Source organism: Saimiri boliviensis, chromosome 3, assembly GCF_048565385.1.
Source record: "Saimiri boliviensis isolate mSaiBol1 chromosome 3, mSaiBol1.pri, whole genome shotgun sequence".
Taxonomy (NCBI): domain Eukaryota; kingdom Metazoa; phylum Chordata; class Mammalia; order Primates; family Cebidae; genus Saimiri; species Saimiri boliviensis.
In genome coordinates, this window is record NC_133451.1 from 38,044,933 (window position 1) to 38,063,562 (window position 18,630).

The window sequence follows — 18,630 nt, forward strand, 5'->3', positions numbered from 1 at the left end:
ATTTAAGATTAGCACACAATTCTTTATAAATGTCCTTTGCACTTTGATTACTCTTAAAACAGATCTAGCAGAAATAAATTTAAGTACAAAACAATCTTTTTTAAAAAACCAATACTTAATTTTTTAGTGCCACCAGAGAATACAAGGAATTCAACTCACATCTATGCTAAATAAATCATAATGTGAATAATCACCATACACTTAGATTATGGCTTTAGCATGCCAGATAAAAAACTTACATTAAAAAAGTAGTTCCAAAACAACCCAATACTATTTTAATATGTGACTCAAGATTAAGCTTCAACGTATATGATTAAATATAGAGCACTTTAAAAAAAAATTCCAAGAGCCAATTTCCCTGTAACTGATCCTTAATCCACAGGAAACGCCAAAGATGATCGCAGCCTTCTCTGATAAATGTAACTCAACAAAGCAAAAAGGCAGTAGAAATTCCATTCATGGTGAAGAAGTACACTTAGACACCAACAAAAGAACTCAAGAACATTAACACACACTGCATCTCACATACCACAATGTAACCTTACCTGTTTCTGAAATGCATGTAACAGGATCCTGCCGTGAAATGTTACCGGGTTTAGAAGACACTGGCGTTTTTTCTGGTTGCTTTTTGGCATTTTTTACCTGCAGTGTCTCCTCTGACTCTGAGTCTGTATGTGAAAGAAAAATAAAACAAAACTTTAAAAGGAACTATTATAGTGCATTTTTAAAGTAGTCATGGTGAACTGATGCCTCAAGGTCTTTTTCAAGGCACATGTCTTCTGTGAATTCTCACATGTTACTTTTACTCAGTGTTAAGCCTATGTATTAGTTTTCTATTGCAGCTGTAATAAATGACCACAAACTTAAGTGTCTTAAAACAACTAAGCCACTAAATTTATTATCTTCCAGTTCTGGAGGGTAGATGGCCAATATGGGTCTCACTGGGCCAGTCAAGGTAGCAGCAGGGGTATGTTCCTTTCTGGATACTCTAAGAAAGAATTTTCTTTGCCTTTTCTAGTTTCTAGTGGCTGCCAGCATTTCTTGGCTCAAGGACCCTTCCATCTTCAATGCCAGCAACATCAAGTGAGAGCCCTCATGTTGCTGCTATCTCCCAGATCCTCTAACCTTCTTCACAGTTAATCTTGCTCTCTAAACCCTTCTTCTGCCTCCCTATTCCTTGTGACTACTGAGTCCACCCAAATAATCCAAGATAATCTCCCTATTTTTTTTTTTCTCCTTTTTAAGATGGAGCCTCGCTCTGTTGCCCGAGCTGGAGTGCAGTGGCATTACCTCAGCTCACTACAACCTCCACCTCTCAGGTTCAAGCAAGTCTCCTGCCTCAGCCTCCCGAGTAGCTGAGGCTACAGGCGCATGCCACCACACCCAGTTAATTTTTGTATTTTCAGTAGAGAGAAGGTTTTACTATGTTGGCCTGGCTGGTCTGGAATTTCTGACCTCAAGTGATCCGCCCACCTCGGCCTCCAAAAGTGCTGGGATTACAGGCATGAGCCACCGAGCCTGGCCTAATCTCCCTATTTTCAAGGTCATCTGATTAGCAATCTTAACACCATCTATAACTTTTATTTCCCTTTGCCATATAACCTAATACAGTCATGGGTTCTAAGAATTAGGCTGTGTATATCTTTTGGGGCCACAGCCTAATCTCCCAGGACACTTAAATATAAATCAGGAACAAAGTGTGAGTGTCTGGCATAGTACCTGGTATAAAACACATGTTTCATGAACTTTAGTGTCCCTCCTCTTCCCCTCGACCCTGCATTTATAAATCCTGCCACACTGTAGTAAACTGTTTCAAACAAATTTCCAGTTTCCCAACAAACAAAATTCCGGGGAAGAGAGACACTTCTTTCAAATTATTTACAATATAGAGCAGTAAAAAGCACAAAGTGAACACTTAAGTACGTTTGGGATTCAGAACCTTTGATAATACTGTGAAAATCTTGACAATCCACAAATGCTTCTTCAGGTACATTTTTTACTTTAAGAATTCACACCAGAAGGCTGGGCACAGTGGCTCATGCCTGTAATCCCAGCACTTCAGGAGGCTGAGGCGGGAAGATCACCTGAGGTCAGGAGTTCAAGATCAGCCTGGCCAACACGGTGAAACCTCATCTCTACTAAAAACTACAAAAATTAGCCAGGCATGGTGGCAGCCACCTGTAATCCCAGCTACTTGGGAGGCTGAGGCAGAAAAGCATGAACCCGGGAGGCAGAGGTTGAAGTGAGCCAAGATCATGCCATTGCACTCCAGCCTGGGTGACAGAGCGAAACTGTCTCAAAAAAAAAAATTCACACCAGATAAAAATAAAACAGACAGAGAGAATTAATTCACACCAGATCTCCACAAAAGCAAAACCTGAAACTTTCTGAATTCTATCATCATTTTGTGTATCATAAAAGACATGCAAAAAAATTCATGTTCCCTATTTTAAAATTACATTCAAAGAAAAGCCTTTCAATTGTGTTTATTTCTTTTTAAATGCAATCCAAAAAAGCCAGATCTTTCAATAAAGCACAAAAATTAAATTTTCGATCTTTGCTTTAAAAACAGTATTCTAAGGCACTATTTTTCAAATTTAACTTCCAACAACCTCAACTAGAAAATAAATACAAGAATTTTTTTAAAATAATAGGGCTGGGTGCAGAGGCCCATGTCTGTAATCCCAATACTTTGAGAGGCCAAGTGAATTGCTTGAGGCCAGGAGTTTGAGATCACCCTGGGCTGCATGGTAAAACTCCCATCTCTACTAACAATGCAAAAATTAGCTGGACATGGTGGTGCATACCTGTAGTTCCAGCTACTGGGGTGGCTGAGGCACAAGAATCACTGGAACACAGGAAGCAGAGGTTGCAGTAAGCCGAAATCATACCACTGCACTCCAACCTGGGCAACAGGCCAAGACTATCTCTAAGTAAATTAACTAAATTAAATTAAAACACATATATCACATTCAAAAAAAGTTGGACAAATGCTGCATACTCTAATGCTTTCTGAAGGAATCTATAATACAAACACATTTTGGTTCTGGTAAGTTCTATAGTAAAATGAAATTGTTTGAAATTTTACTTGAGCATACAGCCCTCTTCTCACAACACTTATTAACATCACAGAGAGCTATGTGTCTCAGAACATATTTTATGTATTTTTATTTTTTTATTTTATTTTTTTATTTTTTGAGACAAAGTCTCATTCTGTCACCCAGATTGGAGTGCAGTGGTGACCTTGGCTCACTGCAACCTCTGCCTCTGGGGTTCAAGCAATTCTCATGCCTCAGCCTCCCGAGTAGCTGGGATAGCAGACACGTGCCACCACACCCAGCTAATTTTTGTAATTTTAGTAGAAACAGGGTCTCACCATGTTGGCCAGGCTGGTCTCGAACTCTTGACCTTCAAGCGATCTGCCCATTTTGGCTTCCCAAAGTGCTGGGATTACAGGTGTGAGCCACCACACCTAGCCTCAGAACATAGTTTAGAAAGCCCTATTCTAAGGGATATATAATAACTTTAAAACTTTAAAGCTCTCAGAAGAAATATTACCTGAATCATAGATGATCCTCTTTTTCTTGTTCGGTTGCTTTTGTTTGAGATCATCCTCTTTACGGGAGCTATTTACCTAAAAACATCACAGCATAATTAGAACTTAAAGAAGCCTATATAATTATCCTTTTTTCTTGGGCTCAGTCTTTTTAACCAGGGGCAATTTTGCACCCCCGCCCCCAGGAGACATTTGTCAATGTCTAGAAACAATTTTACTTGTCACGAATTCGGTAAGGGAGGTTCACTGTCATCTAACAGGTAGATCCAGAATGCTACAAAACATCTTACAATGCACAGCAAAGTATTATCCAGTCCTAACTGTAAGTAATACCCTTACTGGGCTAAAAATAGGCCAGACAATAACTGTACCACGGTGGGAAAAAAAGAAATTATAGAAAAAGCTCTATTATTATTCAGCTCCACCTTCAACACTAACATATGCATACAGCAAAGAATAAAAGGGTATCAGATAAGACAAGGCAAGTGCTTCCTGAAAATGAAAAGACAGAAACTGGCATAAATGCTAAGCTAGTGGCCCACCACTAACCAATGCCTATTAGAAAACTAAATAAAACCAATGCAAAAGGTATTATTTATATTTTGTAAACATCACATTTCTAACATATTCAAATTTTCTCAGAAAGCAGACAGTGAAAAAACTGATTATAATCAATTACAAGGTAGAAATAGAAACTATTTCTATCCATTGTAATAAAACCTCAAAAGGCCAGGCATGGTGGCTCACCCCTGTAATCCCAGAACTTTGGGAGGCCAAGGTGGGCAGATCACTTGAAGTCAAAGTTTGAGATCAGCCTGGCCAACATTATGAAATCCTGTCTCCACTAAAAATACAAAAATTAGCCAGGCATGGCGGCAGGCACCTGTAATCCCAGCTACTCCAAGAGGCGGAGGCAGGAGAATTGCTTGACCCTAGGAGGCAGAGGTTGCAGTGAGCCAAGATCATTCTACTGCATTCCAGCCTGGTCGAGACTCCAACAGAGCGAGACTCTGTTTAAAAAAAAAACAACTTCGAAAACATAAGAACAATCTACTAGGGTGCAAGAAAATGGAAGAAGTAAGGAATTATAATTGACATATACCACTGGATCAAGGACAGAGTCAGAATCAACTGCAACAACTCAAAAGTAAGAGAAGAAGGTATCAAAGAAAGGAAAAAGGCACAGAAAGGAATCCCAAATTCTGCCTGTAAACCTTACCCAAATCTCTGGCCATCTCCTGAACTATACATGTGTGGAACAATTCCTAGTGCTTTAGCTAAGGTTTAAAAAATTGAATAAAGATTTCGGCTGCTGCCCATTACAAGGGAGACAAGAGTTTAGGCAGGTGTCCCCAAACTTTTTACACAGGGGGCCAGCTCACCGTCCCTCAGGCCGTCGGAGGGCCGCCACATACTGTGCTCCTCTCACTGACCACCAGTGAAAGAGGTGCCCCTTCCTGAAGTGCGGCGGGGGGCCTGACAAATGGCCTCAGAGGGCCGCATGCGGCCCGCGGGCCGTAGTTTGGGGACGCCTGGTTTAGAGCATGAGTACAGCCAAGTTCAATGCCTGATAAACCAAAAGAATTAACACTCTTTGAAAGAATATAACAAGATACAAAGTTTCTATACTGCATCATTCACAATGTCCAAGATAAATCCCAAATAACTAGAACATACAAAGAAAGAGGAACGGTGACCTGTGGAGGTTAATTTTATGTGTAAACCTGACTGAACCACAAGATGTCCAGATATTTCATCAAACATCATACTGGGTGTTTCAGCACAAGATGTTTTTGGATGAGCTTAATATTTAAATCAACAGATTAAGTGAAGCAGATTGCCCTCCCTGATGGCATTAAGCCTCATCTAATCAGCTGAAGGCCTCAAAAGAACAAAGGCTAACCCTCTCCTGAATGAGACAGAATTCCTCCTGTCTGACTGCTTTAGAGCTGGGACGTCTCTGGGACACTTTCTTCCTGCCTTTGGACTCCAACTAAAACATCAGCTCTTTTTTTTTTCCTTTGAGACGGAGTTTCACTTTTGTTGCCCAAGCTGGAGTGCAATGGCATGATCTCAGCTCACCACAACCTCCGCCTCCCAGGTTCAAGCAATTCTCCTGACTCAGTCTCCCGAGTAGCTGGGATTACAGCCATGCACCACCAGGCCTGGCTAATTTTTTGTATTTTTAGTAGAGACGAGGTTTCTCTATGTTAGTCAGACTGGTCTTGAACTCCCAAACTCAGGTGATCCACCTGCCTCAGCCTCCCAAAGTGCTGAGATTACAGGCGTGAGCCACCACACCCAGCTAACATCAGCTCTTTCTACTAATTCTTTGTAATAAATCTCTCTATGTATACATACACATACATCCTATTGGTTGTTTCTCTGCAGAACCCTGACTGTATAACATAGCTTTTGGTACTAAGAAACGGGGTACTATTGTTAAAAAAAAAACAAACTAAAATACAGAAGTGACTTCGGAATTGAGTAGAGGCTAGAAACGTTTTAAGGTACATGCTAGAAAAAGCCTAGACTGCAATAAAGGAACTGCTGGTAGAAATATGAATGTTAAATGTAATACCAATGAAAGTTGACGAAGAAATGAGAAGAGCAATCAAAGAAGCCTCTTTCCTCTCAGAGAATACATACGTCATTATGAACAGAATGTTGGTATAAATAAATATGAATGTTAAAGGCCAAGCTGTAAGGTTTTAGATGGAAATGAGAAAGAGACTATTGGAAACTGGAAGAAAGGCAATTCTTATTTTAAAGTGGCACAGAACTTGGCCAAGTTGTGTTCTAGTGCTTTGTGAAAGACGAAACTTGTGAACGATGAAATCAGATATTTAGCTGAGGAGATTTCAAAGCAAAGTGTTGAAGATGAGGCCTGAGTCCTCTGACTGTTTGTAGTCAAATGCAAAAGGGAAGAGATGAACTAAAGAAAAAACTGTTCAACAAAAAGGGACCGTAACTTGAAGATTTGTAAAATTCTCAACCTGTCCATATTTCAAAAAAGCATGTTCTGGGCTGGGCGTGGTGGCTGATGCCTATAATCCCAGCACTTTGGGAGGCCAAGGCAGGCGAATCACTTGAGGTCAGGAGTTTGACACCAGCCTGGACACTATGGTGAAACCCCCATCTCTATCAAAAATATAAACAATTAGTCAGACATGGTGGCATTCGACTATAGGCCCAGATACTCTGGGGGCTGAGGCAGGAGAATCACTTGAACCTGGAAGACGGAGGTTGCAGTGAGCTGAGATCATGCCTCTGCACTCCAGTCTGGGCACCAGAGTCTGTTTCAAAGAAAAAAGAAAAGACAAAGCATGTTCTAAAGAGAATAGCAAGAGTGTAGCTGGAGTATCTCTTAATAAAGAGATTATGGGATTATATAAGTAAAAACATTGTCAGTTTGAACTGAAGAGGATGGAGAAAGGACAAAATGAAGGAAGGCTGTCAGATTTCTGAGATTCCAGTGACAGGACAACAGGGCTATTCTTCAAGAAAAGGGAAGAAAGGCCCCAAAGACAATTCAGAGATCAACCATCAGAACCACCTCTTCAAATGATGGAGCTTGGTTTCCACAGATCAGACAGCCACCGCCCAAAGCCTTGTGGGCAGGATGGCCCAGCAGAGCTGCAGCAGCAGGACAGCCGCCTATGATCGTGGGGGCAGAGCATCAAGCCAAAGAGGATTATTTTCAAGGCTTAAGTTCTAATGGAATTTGCCTTGCTAGGTTTTGGGCTTGTTTGGGATCCATCACCCCTCCCTTCCTTCTGATTTCTCCTCTTTAGAATGGTAATGTCTATCCTATATGCCTGTTCTACTATCATTATTTTAGAAGCACATTCCTTATCTGGTTTCACAGGTTCACAGCTAGAGAGAAATTTTGCCTCAGGATGATTCATACCTCAAGTCTCACCCATATCTGATTTGGAGTATATTTACATGAGACTGTGGACTTCAGACTTGATACTGAAATGAGTTAAGAATTTGGGGGCTGTTACATTGGAATGAATGTATTTTGCATGCAAGAAGGACATACATTTTGGGTGGCCATGGATGGAATGTTATGTCCTGAATGTCTGTGTCCCCAAAATTCACATGTTGAAGCCCTAACCCTCAGGGTGGCTTCCCCAGCCTGGAGGTGGAACCTCTAAACAAGTAATTATGGATAAATAAGGTAATAAGGGTGGGGCTCTGATCTGACAGGATTCGCATTCTTATAAGAACAGACACCACATATCAAAACCACATTGAGATACCATCTCACACCAGTTAGAATGGCGATCATTAAAAAATCGGGAAACAACAGATGCTGGAGAGGATGTGGAGAAATAGGAACACTTTTACACTGTTGGTGGGAATGTAAATTAATTCAACCATTGTGGAAGACAGTGTGGCGATTCCTCAAGGACCTAAAAATAGAAATCCCATTTGACCCAGCAATCCGATTACTGGGTATATATCCAAAGGATTATAAATCATTCTACTACAAGGACACGTGCACACGAATGTTCATTGCAGCACTGTTTACAATAGCAAAGACCTGGAACCAATCCAAATGCCCAACGATGATAGACTGGATAGGGAAAATGTGGTACATATACACCATGGAATATTATGCAGCCATCAAAAACGATGAGTTCACGTCCTTTGTAGGGACATGGATGAACCTGGAAACCATCATTCTCAGCAAACTGACACAAGAGCAGAAAATCAAACACCGTATATTCTCGCTCATAGGCGGGTGTTGAACAATGAGAACACATGGACACAGGGAGGGGAGCACTACACACTGGGGTCCGTTGGGGGGAAATGGGGGAGGGGCGGGGGGGTGGGGAGGTGGGAAGAGATAGCATGGGGAGAAATGACAGATACAGGTGAGGGGACGGAAGGCAGCAAAGCACACTGCCATGTGTGTACCTATGCAACAATCTTGCATGTTCATAACATGTACCCCAAAACCTAAAATGCAATTAAAAAAAAAAAAAAAAAAAAGAACAGACACCACACTGCTCATTCAATCTCTCTCTCTCTCTTTTTCTTTTTCCACCAGAGTACTCAATCTCTCTCTCCACCCATACACAGAGAAGTTACATGAGGACATAAGAAGGCAGCCATGTACAAACCAGGAAAGCAGCCCTCACCAGACACCTAATCAGCCAGCACCATCAATTCTATAGTATTTTGTTATGATGGCCTGAACTGACTAACACATGATCCAAAGAATCAAGACAAAAGGCACTTAATAAAGACCAATCTTTTTTTTTTTTTTTTTTTTTTTTGAAACGGAGTTTTGCTCTTATTACCCAGGCTGGAGTGCAATGGCGCAATCTCGGCTCACCGCAACCTCCGCCTCCTGGGTTCAGGCAATTCTCCTGCCTCAGTCTCCTGAGTGGCTGGGATTATAGGCACGTGCCACCATGCCAAGCTAATTTTTTGTATTTTTAGTAGAGACAGCGTTTCACCATGTTGACCAGGATGGTCTCGATCTCTTGACCTCGTGATCCGCCCGCCTCAGCCTCCCAAAGTGCTGGGATTACAGGCTTGAGCCACCGTGTCCGGCTAATAAAGACCAATCTTGATATAACCCAGATGTCAGAATTAGCAGACAAGAATTTTTTTTTTTTTTTTTTTTTGAGACAGAGTTTTGCTCTTGTTACCCAGGCTGGAGTGCAATGGCGCGATCTTGGCTCACCGCAACCTCCGCCTCCTGGGTTCAGGCAATTCTCCTGCCTCAGCCTCCTGAGTAGCTGGGATTAAAGGCACGCGCCACCATGCCCAGCTAATTTTTTTTTTTTTTTTTTTTTTTTTTGTATTTTTAGTAGAGACGGGGTTTCACCATGTTGACCAGGATGGTCTTGATCTCTTGACCTCATGATCCACCCGCCTCGGCCTCCCAAAGTGCTGGGATTACAGGCTTGAGCCACCGCGCCCGGCCCAGACAAGAATTTTAAAGCAGCTACTATAACTACACTCAAGGACATAGAGAAACTAAAGCTATGAAAAAGAAAATGAAAATTCTAGAATTGAAAAATACAATATTTAAAATAACAATTGACTAGATAGTCTTAACAGCAAGTTGGCGATAAAAGAAGAATCAATGAACTTAAAGACAGAAAACGAGAAAGCACTCAATCTGAAAAAAAGACTGATAATATCAAAACTCTAACGTTTATGTAATTGTAACTCAAGAAAGAGAAAAATGAGGCAGAAAAATATTTTAAGAAATTATAGCAAAAAGTTCCCAATTTTGATAAAAGATATAAATTTACAGATTAAAGAATCTCAGAAACCCAAAACACGATAAACACAAGAAAAATCACACTCAGGTATGCCACAGTCAAACTACTGAAAACCAAAAATTAAAAAACAAGAGAGAGAAGGGAGGGAGGAAGGGACAGATGGAGAGAGAGAGGGAGGGAGAGAGAAAAAGAAAGAATAGCCTCATTACTCCTCCTCTTCCTCTGCTAAATGAGTTGAAAGCTATACTTTCTCAAGCTTCCCAAGATATAAAGTAAAAGCACTGAGCTTATTTTACATTTCATACAATGCAAAATTGTATCCAGAAAACTAACCTTGATTTCCTTTATTCCTTTTTTTGCTTTTAAAGTTTCTTCATCAGACTTTGTTTTCTCACTCTTCTTTACTGTTTCACTTACAAGTTTCTTTCCACTTGGTATTACTCCAAAGAATTTCCGAATGTCCTAAAAGCAAAAACAGGAGATTCATGAATAAACATTAACTGCATAAAATTATAATTTCAGTTGTAATTTTTACACACACACTGGCTTACCCTGAGTAATTTCTCCATATCATCATAGTTCCATGAATACATGAGCTTTCTTTTCATGTGCAAAAGTTAACTGATAACTTAACCTGAGTTAAGAATACTTTGTTGGCCAGGCACTGTGGCTCATGCCTATAATCCCTGCACTCTAGGAGGCCGAGGTGGGTGGATCACTTGAGGTCCGGAGTTTAACATCAGCCTGGCCAACATGGTGAAACCCCGTCTCTACTAAAAATACAAAAAATTAGCCAGACATGGTGGCAGGTGCCTGTAATCCCAGCTACTCTGGAGCTGAGGCCGGAGAATCACTTGAACCCAGGAGGCAGAGGTTGCAATGAGCCAAGGTCACACCACTGAACTCCAGCCTGGGTGACAGAGCAAGACTTCTTCTTAAAAAACAAAAACAAAAAAAAAGAATTTGTCTAATGAAAAGTAATATAAATTCTCAGAATCAGGCCAAAATAAGCAAGTGATATTTTTTGCTAATGACAGCACAGTTATTAGCGAGGCAAGTAGCAGTTACTTATTATTGATCATGTAAGCACATCCACATTTACATCCCATCATCCCAGGCACAGCCGAAGAGAAGACAAAGCTGGATAATACAATCCTTGTCTGTGGGACATATACTCCAGTCTGAGAGAAGAATAACTCACAATCCTAATCATTCCTGGCAACTAAAAACCTTCAAATTGTTTTCCTTTATATGATTTTACTACATTCCAAAGGAAAAAAACCGTTGATGCTTATTACAATATGCTCTTTAATTATTCTACCCCAGGTTAAACCACAGAATTCAAATTAATCATACTGAAACATTTACAACGTAATTTACAATTAAAATCACTCACTTTTCCTAACCTTTGCATATACATCCTTCCTTACCTCTTTAAAATGTAGTTTAAGAGGCCGGGCACGGTGGCTCAAGCCTGTAATCCCAGCACTTTGGGAGGCCAGGTGGGTGGATCACGAGGTCAAGAGATCGAGACTATCCTGGTCAACGTGGTGAAACCCCGTCTCTACTAAAAATACAAAAAATTAGCTGGGCATGGTGGCGCGTGCCTGTAATCCCAGCTACTCAGGAGGCTGAGGCAGGAGAATTGCCTGAACCCAGGAGGCGGAGGTTGCGGTGAGCCGAGATCGCGCCATTGCACTCCAGCCTGGGTAACGAGAGCAAAACTCCGTCTTCAAAAAAAAAAAAAATGTAGTTTAAGAAACTGTGGTATCGAACAGACCTTAGAATCAGAAGCCTTAATTCAAATCTGTGCTCTAGTGCTTTTTACCTGTGTGATCTTGGGCAAGCTACTTTATCTATTTTCTTCTCAGTAAAGTGGGACTAATACTGACCCTTTATGTGGATTAATTATGTATCTATCACAATTCTGGCTCAGTAAAAAGTTTTCCCTCACCTCATTTCTGAACTATCGTCCCTTCATATTACTGAAACACTCTTTTTATCAATATCTCTGCTCATAGAGAAGGGTATAAAGAAGAAAAAATAATGAGAAGTAGTAGCTGAATTCCAAAGAATTGGGTTTAAGAACCAGCTGTATCATTTTCCCTCTTCCTATCCTTGATGGTTGTAATCACCAGTTTTTATTTATTTTTATCCCTACAACCTACCTCTCTTTATTGTATGAGAGAAATGCCTACAAAAGTACTTTGTAAAGTATAAGAAAAGTTAGCAATTATTTCCCAGATCCTGACAATAATTGTCATACTCTTAACAATGTCAAAAATCCCAAACAAGTATTGCATGCACACACGCACACACACACACACACACACACAAACTTTGTGGCTAAGCCAATAAACAAAGCAGATAATTGAGGTACATGGCATGTTAAATAAATCTTTTAAAAAGGCCACACAAGGTGGCTCATGCCTGTAAACCCAGCGCTTTGGGAGGCCGATGCAAGAGGATCACTTGAGGCCAGAAGTTCAAGACCAGCCTGGTCAATATGGTGAAACCCCATTTCTACTAAAAATATAAAAATTAGCCATGCATGGTGGCACATGCCTATAATCCAGCTACTCAGAAGACTGACGCATGAGAACCACTTGAACCCAGGAGGCAGAAGTTGCTGTGCGCTGAGACTGCACCACTGCACTCCAGCCTGAGTGACAGAACAAGCACTCTGTCACTAAATAAATAAATAAATAAAGATAAAAAGACTTCTCTGACTTTATATCCTCTTTTGTAAATCTAGTTGCAAATCCATCCTAATGAAGTCTAAGTTTAAAAGATACTGCTTACAGAATGGATATCTCAGCTATGAAACTGAGACATCTGTGTCAGATGCTAAAGAGAAGAACAATAAAGAAAACCAGTCTTTCCTCTATAGACCACAGAGAAGCAAGTCTGAGGCTGAAAACCACTTTATTGCTTCTAGAGCAAATGAGTTCCACATCAGCGTTTCACGTTTGAAATTACACAGTGATTCTTCATTCAAACGACAGTGACTGTTCTAAGAGAGCTCACAGTTGAAAGTGTTTAAAAATAAAAAATTTAAAGTATTGATTGCTTAAACACACAGAGAGAAAGACAGAGTGATAGTGCATGTGTGCCATGGAAATAACCAAACTGTAAATTAATAATCTGGTTAAAGCAAGTGGTGGTTTTTAGTCTGTTTAGGACCAAAAATGCTTAAGACTGAAACGAGAAAGAAAAAAATGTAAATCAGGGAACACAGCTCCTGGTAACATTGAGCTGTGTGGTTTCTGTCTGCATAAAAATCTGCACTGCCACTCCTTAGCACTGTTACACCATCTCCTCCCTAAGTAATTATTTCCACTCACATCCTCCTTTCTCTCCTTTCACATTATTTTACCCTCCTCCCCTAAACTCACCCATACTCTAATGGCAACACAAGAGTTAAAGTAATTACAGCATCCTAATCTAACTCAGTATACACTAAAATTCAAAGCTTTTAGGATATAATTTTCCTTAGAATGGAGGCCATTCTACTCATACTTTATTTCAACTATCTCCAGTGCAAAGGTCAGCAATTTGTCCTTAATTTATAGTGTGTGACTTCACCTGACTCTCCAATTAACATTCGCTGCCCAGTGCTCCAGGCCTTCAAAGATTTCATGAAATGCAGAAAAACAAGTCTAACTCCCCAAAAATAGATCTAAATACTTCCCTTGCTGGCACAGAATAATTCTTGTTGAGCATATGAGTGGAAAAAGGAAAAAATATTTTAACAGATTTTTCAATCTTGGCAAGTAGAAGGCCCTCAAAGCAGAACATCAAGGCCAGAAACCATCCCTAAAGAAAGGTAGATTTTACTACAAAAAACTAAAAGTGCCAGAAACAAAGTTAAAATACAAGCAAAAGAGCTGGGCACTGTATGGTGCTCACCTATAGTCCCAGCTGCTAGAGAAGCTAAGACAAGAGCCTCAGGCTGAACTTGAACCCAGAAGTTCAAGTTCAGCCTGGACAATATAGTGAGACTATCTCAAAAACAAAACAAAACAAAACAAAACAAAACAAAACAAAACTTAAAAGTATTTAAAACAGGGGGCCATGGGCGATGGCTCACGCCTGTAATCCCCAACACTTTGGGAGGCCCAGGCAGGTAGATCACGAGGTCAGGAGACCCAGACCATCCTGGCCAACATAGTGAAGCCCCATCTCTACTAAAAATACAAAAATTAGCTGGGCATGGTGGCGCAAGCCTGTAATCCCAGCTACTTGGGAGGCTGAGGCAAGAGAATCGCTTGAACCCAGGAGGCAGAGGATACAGTGAGCCAACTGCACCATTGCACTCCAGCCTCATCGACAGAGCAAGACTCTGTCTAAAAGGAAAAAAAACAGTATTTGGGAGGAGGCAGAATCAAAAGAGTAAAAGAGCAGTAATTAACTCTTCTTACTTTTTTAGTGATTACTAATTGAACAAACAGGTTGGTTCAAGCAAAGCAAAATATTTAGGCAAAGATCACATAAAAGTTAAAACAAGTTTTAGTAGAGGCAACTAATATGTTTTCCATGCTTTACTTACAGCCAGTGGACATAGACTTATGTCTGTTGTTGATTCTATGAGGTAAAGAGGTAAATAGGGCAAACAAAATTAGAATAATACACCCTGTTTTACAGATGAGTAAGTAGAATGGTTTAGTATGACAAACATGGGCTTTTTGTCAGTTTGCCACTTATTATGGGACACTAGAAATGAGTTACTTCATTTCTCTGTCCCTTAGTTTACACACAAAACCACTTGCCTCACATGACCCCTGTGAGGATTAGAAGTGGCACACCAGCTTGGGCACAGTGGCTCACACCTGTAATCCCAGCACTTAGGGAGGCCAAGGTGGGCAGATCACCTGAGGGCAGGTGTTCAGAACCAACCTGACAAACATGGTGAAACCCCATCTCTACTTAAAATACAAAAAAATGGGCCAGGCACGGTGGCTCACGCCTGTAATCCCAGCACTTTGGGAGGCCGAGGCGGGTGGATCACGAGGTCAACAGATCAAGACCAGCCTGGCCAAAATGGTGAAACCCTGTCTCTACTAAAAATACAAAATTAGCTGGGTGTGGTGGCACATGTCTGTAATTCTAGCTACTAGGGAGGCTGAGGCAGAGAATCACTTGAACCTTGAACTCAGGAGGCAGAGGTTGTAGTGGGCCAAGATCACGCCACTGCACTCCAGCCTGGGGAAAAAGAGCAAAACTCCATCTCAAAAATAATAATAATTAATTGAACACATGAATGTTTATTCCTCAGTCCACTGTCCTTCACAACTGCACTCAAAAAGAAAGCTTCTTGATTATGGAAAATAAAATTAGTGGTAGATTTGTTTTTAAAGATTACATATTATTAAAAAATTAAAAAATAAAGATTATGTATTAAAAGAATCGTTTAGATTAACTTTGTGCTATGACTTTAAGACACTTTTTAACGTCTTAATGCTGAATTATATATTATTTTTGAGCTAAGTTATATTTGATTTTCTATAATTGATCTTTCTGTTACTCTCATATCATATTATAATACTGTGGCTACAAAAAACAAAAACAGATTTTCACTTTTAGTAGTGAGGGAATGTGTCCTCTTTCCGGGTCCACGAAGGGGTGTAGCTTTAAGGGCAAGAATTTCCCAATGCCATGCCTCCGTCCTCTCTCTCCATCCAGGAGATTCAACGGTTTATGTTTGAATTTTGCAGGCGCGAGAAGAAACTAAAAGTCAGTCACTCCAGCCCAAGTTCTAAGGAACTCCTTTCACTGGCCCAGAGTCTTGGAGACCGTTCCTCCCAGGACAAAAGTAGGAGTTCCTCCCAGGATAAAAGTCTGTGCTCCCTCACCTGCGCAGGATTTCCAACTTTCTGGAATCCCCTCCCACACGGTGGGAGCTCCCTCCGGGATTTCCCCTCTGGAATCCCCTTCCACATTCTTGGTGGAAGCCTTTCTCTTCTTCTCCTTTCCTTCTCTTTTCTCTAACTAAATAAAATCACCTTTCTGCAACACTGTTTTGGGTCGGAAATTTTACTTTGCAAGCATACAGTGCAGCTGATGCGGCCCCACTGCTTATTCTTCAAGAAGCTGGAGGCCAAGAACCCACAACATCCAAGAAGAAACGAGGATACAGTAGGACATTTCCTCTTCTTTAAAATTTAAGCCAAACAAAACAAACAAAATTTAAAAATTTTTAAAAATTAAGCCAAACAAATAACTTTTTTAAAGAAATCATCAATTCTCTAGATTTATAACTGATGTTACTAATATAACAGTCTAGCATGGACCTCAAAAATTTATCTGAGGAAAACACTGGTGAGTGAAATATAAGTGTAGTCTGAAAAACCTCTGAACAGTAACAAATTCTAGCTAGGAAGAATTTTAAGAGCCCACATCAACTTTTTTCATTCAATCATTCTATCCATTCAAGAAATATGAGAGCCTTTTATGGGCCAAGAACTGTTCTTGATGATTGGGATAAACGAAAACAGTCTAGGTTTCTGTTCTCCTGAAGCTTTCCTTCTACTTTCTGTTCCTAATGTTTCTTTAATTGGTCTTTAGAAAACAAAGCACAGTATAGAAAAGAAAGAACAGATGAAATAAAACACACTGAGGGAACAGAAATGGAGAATACAAACAATTCCTCTACTCACCCAGGATCTGTTAAGTCTACCTAAGAAGTCACTCCCATGACAGCCAAAAGACCCATTTCTACGGCTGTTGTGCCAAGGAGGACATATAAGATTCTGAAGTCATAATATTTACTATCATTGCACTTTAGACTAGGAATTCAATGAAATACTCCATCACAGAAGTTTCCAGGTACCTGATCCAAAAATACAAACCAACACTGGCAAGTTAAATGGCGAATGGAAATAATGATCTACTTTAGGTTTTAAAAAATAAGTTCTCCTTTTATACCTGCATAACTGGGATAACTAAAGCATTTGAGACTGTTTATGCCTGATCTAATGGTTTATTTCAGAATGTTGACATTTTCGCCGCGGCTAATGTACTCTGTTTATGATTTTTATTTATCCAGAAGCTAACTTTTTACAACTGATTTCTGGGCCAAAAAATCAAATTTAAACTACTTAAACGTATACAGAAATTAAGTCCAAACTGGGCTGGGCATGGTAGCTCACTCCTGTAATCCCAGCACTTTGGGAGGCGAAGGCGGGCAGATCAGCTGAGGTCAAGGGTTCGAGACCAGCCTGACCAACATGGAGAAACCCTGTCTCTACTAAAAATACAAAATTAGCCAAGCATGGTGGTACATGCCTGTAATCCCAGCTACTCGGGAGGCTGACAGGAGAATCGCCTAAATCTGGGAGGTGGAGGATGCAGTGAGCCGAGATCGCACCACTGCACTCCAGCCTGAGCAAGAAGAACAAAACTGCATCTCAAAAAAAAAAAAAAAAAAAAATTAAGTTCAAACTGAAAATAGACCTACAACATAATAAATACTGTATTTCTCTAAGCTATGTTATTCATTGTTGCTAAGTGTTTCAATAGCTTAAAGTCATGCAACAGTGCTAGAGACCTTTTTTTTTTTTTTTTTTTTTTTGAGACGGAGTTTCGCTCTTGTTACCCAGGCTGGAGTGCAATGGCGCGATCTTGGCTCACCGCAACCTCCGCCTCCTGGGTTCAGGCAATTCTCCTGCCTCAGCCTCCTGAGTAGCTGGGATTACAGGCACGCGCCACCATGCCCAGCTAATGTTTTGTATTTTTAGTAGAGACGGGGTTTCACCATGTTGACCAGGATGGTCTCGATCTCGTGACCTCGTGATCCGCCCACCTCGGCCTCCCAAAGTGCTGGGATTACAGGCGTGAGCCACCGCACCCGCCCCTAGAGACATTTTTGTACCAGGAAGTTTTACCTGCTAGTTTATATTTTTAGCAGAAATACAAAGTTTACTTGTAATTTTTCATTCCTCTAATATTTATGGAAAATGTACCACATGCCACATGCTATACATCAGTTCCCTATCGTTGTGACCCCCGCTCTTGCAGAGTTTATATGCTAGTGGAGGAAGTTGTCAATACCTGCAACAAAGTGTTCATTTATTCAAATAAGCCAAAATGGGTGCCAAGGAAACAAAGCAATAATGTCCTCAACTAAACTTATCTTCAGCTGGGACTTGCTTCTCTCCTATTATTCCCCATCTCCATGCATAGCACCACCATCCACCCAAAACAGAAACATGGCCACTGCTTTTTCTCCTCACTCTGACCCTCCACCTAATCATCCAACCTAAATTATTTCCCATATACTGCTGTTTTCTCCCCTCTATTCCCACTGCCTCTGCCGTGATGTAGGATTTCTTTTGTTTACTTAACACACCTTTCTATAGCCCTCACTCTGTGCCATGCAATGATTTGAACACTTTTAAAATATTAACTCATTCAGCCCATCAATGAGTAGATAAAGAAACTGTGGGATATATATAGATATATATAGACATAAATATAGATACATATAGATATAGATATAGATACACACACACACAATGGAACACTACTCAGCCATAAAAAAGAATGAATTAATGTAATGGCATTGGCAGGAACCCAGATTGGACTGGAGACTATTATTCTAAGTGAAGTAACTCAGGAATGGAAAACCAAACACTGTATGTTCTCACTTATAAGTGGGAACTAAGCTATGAGGATGCAAAGGCATAAGAATTATACAGTGGACTCTGGGGACTCAGGAAGAAATGGTGGGAAGAAAGTGAGGGATAAAAGAGTACAAACTAGATTCAGTGTATACTGCTCAGGTGATGGGTGCACCAAAATCTCACAAATCACCACTAACGAACTTAC

The 18,630-nt window shown here is 40.5% G+C and overlaps 1 protein-coding gene across 1 annotated transcript in view; it reads right to left on the reverse strand.

The window, feature by feature from the left end:
- RFC1 (replication factor C subunit 1) overlaps positions 1–18,630 on the reverse strand; it is a 94,619-nt gene that overhangs the window by 68,761 nt on the left and 7,228 nt on the right. The window contains exons 2-4 of the mRNA XM_003927521.4: positions 10,138–10,266; positions 3,559–3,634; positions 546–668 (exon numbers count right to left, since the gene is read on the reverse strand). Coding sequence (XP_003927570.1) covers positions 546–668; positions 3,559–3,634; positions 10,138–10,266 — 328 coding nt within the window. The remainder of the gene's footprint in view (positions 1–545; positions 669–3,558; positions 3,635–10,137; positions 10,267–18,630) is intronic.